Genomic DNA, 4,109 nt, shown 5'->3' with positions numbered 1-4,109 from the left:
CTACACTTTGCTGGATGATTCTCTCGAACCATTCTTAAGTTACATATCTATAAGTCGCAATACTGCTATACGTTGGAAATCTGAACAAATAACGATGTCCTGTGGTAAACCATTTTGATCAGGGCATCTACAACAGTAGAATTTAAGATGATTATCTCAAATTAATATTTATATATAGTTTTATTTTTCATTAAAAAGATATGGTCTACGCAAAGATTATTCCTGTAACATATCACTTTGCAGCACAAGAACATCAATAGAGTTAGATGTTAAAAAAAAAAAAGGAACAACCAATAGCCGAGTTAAATTATTAAAAAGTTATGGTTACACTATAATAATCTATCAAAAGAAAAAGAAAAAACATATATACATAGCTTTCGTGTCCCACAAGAAACCTCTGAATCTTCTATGGCATATAAAAAGGTTACAAACCCTGTGCCACAGCTATATTGATTCAAGGGAAAAAACTTCAAATATAAAAATGTAAATTGATTTGGTTATATATGGCCCTTAAAAAAAATAAAAATAAAAATTAACAAACATGATATACACAAACACTAATCCCCGTAACTCAATGGCCGGGATCCATTTATCTAGCCCTAATCACAAATATATACAAATTTTCGTGCAATGCAAGAAACCGCTGAATTTAATACGGTAGGCAAGAAATCTTACAAGCCTTCCCTCGGGTTTCTGGCAGTTGTGTGTCTCCGGACTTCCTTAAAAGCTGCCCTGACCTTGAAAGCTGCCTTAACCTTACACCACCTGGCTCTTGGAGATCCCAAATTAACGTTTGTAAGATGAACATCGAACATACCAGTTTCTTCCGTCCCAGTCACGGTAAGATACATCGTTTCAACGGCTTCGTGCGTACCAGGTGACCAGTTTGTGGTCATGTCATAATGTTGATGATAAGCAAAAGCGTTCTCATCCTCCTCATTCTCGATACAACCTCTTGTCACTACAGTTTGTGATTTTCCGGGTACTGGATCGAGTTCACTTACTTTGAAGCTGTTTCCGAAAGTCGGTAAGAACTTTTTGTTGATATGAAAAGTCGGGGTTGGTGAGTTATCGAAACTCATCAACACATCAGGGTGGACCGTTGAGCTTGCAGCTGCGTGGCAAAGCGACATTGAAGAGCTTGATGGATCCAAACTTCCTAAATATTCGAAAAAAAAGAACAACAAAAAATTATAAAATTAGTCTATAGTAAGATATAGATATATCAAAAGACTTAACACCATGACCGTTTTAAATTGTATACCTTGAAAGGCGATGTGCTGCAATCCAGAACATGTTATGCCAAATCCAGGATCTTGCGGGCACTGTAAGGACCTTTGCGGATGACCCATAAAGGTCCCATCGTTAACCGCTGTAATGCGGTTAAGGTTTTGATAAGCTTCAAACTTTAGTTGGTTTAGAATTGGCTGATCGAGGTTTTGGATATCGTCGCCATTGAATGACACTTTTATCAACTCATAAACAGAGTTGAAGAGAAGAGTTACTCCCGGAGTGTTTGCATCGTAAGTGTAACACTCTGTTTCGTCCAAAACGCAATCCATGGCGTGTGATACAATTGTATTCCATGTTTTCTTTGAGATCCCTACACCAATTATCTGTTAAATAAAAAAGAAACAATTTTGTGAATGGTTAGAAGATTATAGACATCAAGATTCATTTCACCTATTTTAGGTATATATATAATAATCTTACGTTGTGTAGCTCATTTGGATTTACAGTATACAAACGGCGAAACTCCTTGACGGTATAAATCTCGCGTTCAGCCAAACGCTTTGCCGAAACGCCATCTTTCGCGATTTTCTCTAGTCTCCAAACGTCATCATTGGGGTACGGGGGATGATGTTTTCTATAAGCTGCATAAGCAACAAAAATAAACAAACGGATTAATAATTCACCCTAAACGTTTTAACAGCGATTGCAACAGCTGACCAGACATAGTAACCGCTACTTACATTCTCCTCGTTGGTCTAAACATCCAAAGGCTTCACTTCTCGCCTCCACGGCTCCATCTCCGGTCAACTTAGCACCTAACCGGAACTTCCGACTCCTAGTCCAGCTCGAATTATCCGAGAAAGCGATATCTCCGGCGATAACTCCAACACCATTTTTAAGCGTCAACGTTAGATCTCCAGTGAGCAACGGTCGTTTCCCTTCACGTTGCTTGAGAATATTCCGCTTAAATCCCTCCACGGTCCAGCTTTCTTCCGTGAAATCAGCGTTCAGAGGCACGAGCTCGACCCGAGAAGACGAGAACGGTCCCGAACTAACTCGAGTGTTTGTAGGGGCGTCCACGAGCTCGATCATCAGCGGAGAACCGCCCTCGGCTTCGATCTTGGACCCCGTGAATATTGATGGCGGCGGCGAGTTTATGAATCGCAGCTTCAATCGTGGACGCGATGATGGCGTTTCTGAACGCGATCGCTCCATTGAGACACATGATGAAGAGTAAAAAGTTTGAAGAACACGATGTGTCTCCTCTCCGACCTAAACCAAAAGAGTTGAGAAAATCATTAACTAATTTGCATATAACAACGAATATAATTAAGCATATGGTTGGTAACATAAACCGCTAACAAAAATATAGTAGTAACTAGTAAGACATAGCCACATACGATTTCTATAATTTTTCTCGTAACCGTTAAAATGGTATAATTCTGTAGCGTTACACAAAAAAACATTACTAATCAAACCCATAAAAAACGTATGTGATTTCATGGTTTCGTCATATGTTTATAATTTTTTTTTTTTTTTACTTCCTTCTGGTTGTTTATAATTTGGTACTATAATTACGAGACTTGTGACTATTTTGTTATACTAGATAGAGTTACTAGACTTTGGGACCATTGTTGATCGAGGAACCCACAAATTTAAAATAAGACAGAAGAGAAGTAGTCGGTCAAACTTGGTGGCTGTATGAACATGTTAATTAAAATAATCCGTGATTAATTAAGATATTTAATTATGTGGTTTAAGCAGAGTAAGTTGTTAATTAAAAACGATTGGAAAAAAAAAAGACTCACAATTCTTCTTATCATGTTCTCCATCTGAATCATGAATTGATTATATGACTGGTCTCTCATCACTTGCTTCACAACTCTGTGGTTAAATGAGAAAATGAAACTAGAAAATTAGAAACCTTGTCCAAAAATCAACCGGAAAAAACAAGGATTTGTTCGGAAAGATCAAGAACTCACTTCTTGAATGTTAAGTTACGAGCTCTCAAGCCACTGTAACCACCCCCATGATAAGTAGGACTGTTTCGAATCTTCATTGATCACTTTTAGTTTTAGAGATTTTCTTAAAAAAGATTTAAAACCTTGAAAGATTTATGTTATCTTAAAAGAAAAAACACTGTGTGTGAGAGAGAGATAGAGAGAGAGAGTGAATAATGGAAATATAAAGGCATTGAGTATTTGACGAAGCAGCACTTGAAATTTCCAGGAAGATTCGTTACTCGGAGTTTAGAAGTGCTATTCATCAACCACGCTAGAGTTAGTTATTTAGTTTTCTTTTTAGTTAATTAATTAAAATTAAAAACAAAGACACTTGTGTTTCTGACAAAAAAAGTAATAAGACAATCGTTATTTAATTGCTGTTTGGATCATTTCGTACAAACTAAAATAACTTGTAATAATATAGTAGAATATATACTCTGATCCGGCTAAACCTCTACATGTATTTTAATCAGCGTCCTCTCATAGTGGAGAGATTAAATAATTTCAGTGTATCCATTTTTTGTTTTTGTAACTTAAAAGAGTTATACTAAAACTGGTTCTGGTCATGATTGGTAACATGTTGTGATATTGGGTGTACGAGTAACACTATTCTCAGTTTTTCTATATATCCAAGACACCATTTTTTTGCGTATTATTTTTATTTTTTTATTTTTATGATTAATTTACATTTTTCGAAAATAGAGGATAAAATTGCAAATTAAAAAAAGGACCTGAAGGAAAAGCTTTACTTTTTTTTTATTTTTTTTTTTTTTTGTCATCTGAAATTAAATAGAGCTCAAACTTTTTTTTTTTTTTTTTTTATCGATTTTAGTTAATTTGATATATCATTTTTTTTGCTGAAAAACACGTACC

General features: G+C 35.8%; 1 protein-coding gene across 1 annotated transcript; it reads right to left on the bottom strand.

Annotated features, from left to right (window-relative positions):
• Positions 1-340: 340 nt before the first annotated feature.
• LOC9310396 (calmodulin-binding protein 60 G) lies at positions 341-3,456 on the bottom strand. Its single transcript, XM_021023291.1, has 6 exons — positions 3,216-3,456; positions 3,042-3,117; positions 1,974-2,505; positions 1,714-1,874; positions 1,265-1,616; positions 341-1,159 (listed from the first exon to the last, which is right to left on the bottom strand). Exons 1-6 carry the CDS (start codon positions 3,290-3,292, stop codon positions 672-674), a joined length of 1,686 nt encoding a protein of 561 aa, XP_020878950.1. The 5' UTR covers positions 3,293-3,456; the 3' UTR covers positions 341-671.
• Between the last annotated feature and the right edge of the window lie 653 nt (positions 3,457-4,109).

This window comes from Arabidopsis lyrata (assembly GCF_000004255.2).
Source record: "Arabidopsis lyrata subsp. lyrata unplaced genomic scaffold ARALYscaffold_6, whole genome shotgun sequence".
Taxonomy (NCBI): domain Eukaryota; kingdom Viridiplantae; phylum Streptophyta; class Magnoliopsida; order Brassicales; family Brassicaceae; genus Arabidopsis; species Arabidopsis lyrata.
Note: the sequence above shows the minus strand (reverse complement) of the source record. Positions and strands in the feature narration are given on the sequence as shown.

Coding starts and splice junctions, on each gene's coding strand:
- LOC9310396 (XM_021023291.1), bottom strand. CDS start 3,292: ATGAAGATTCGAAACAGTCCTACTTATCATGGGGGTGGTTACAGTGGC. Junction 1,875..1,973: donor TTTAGACCAACGAGGAGAAT/GTAAGTAGCGGT, acceptor TTGCTTATGCAG/CTTATAGAAAACATCATCCC. Junction 1,617..1,713: donor ATCCAAATGAGCTACACAAC/GTAAGATTATTA, acceptor TTTATTTAACAG/ATAATTGGTGTAGGGATCTC.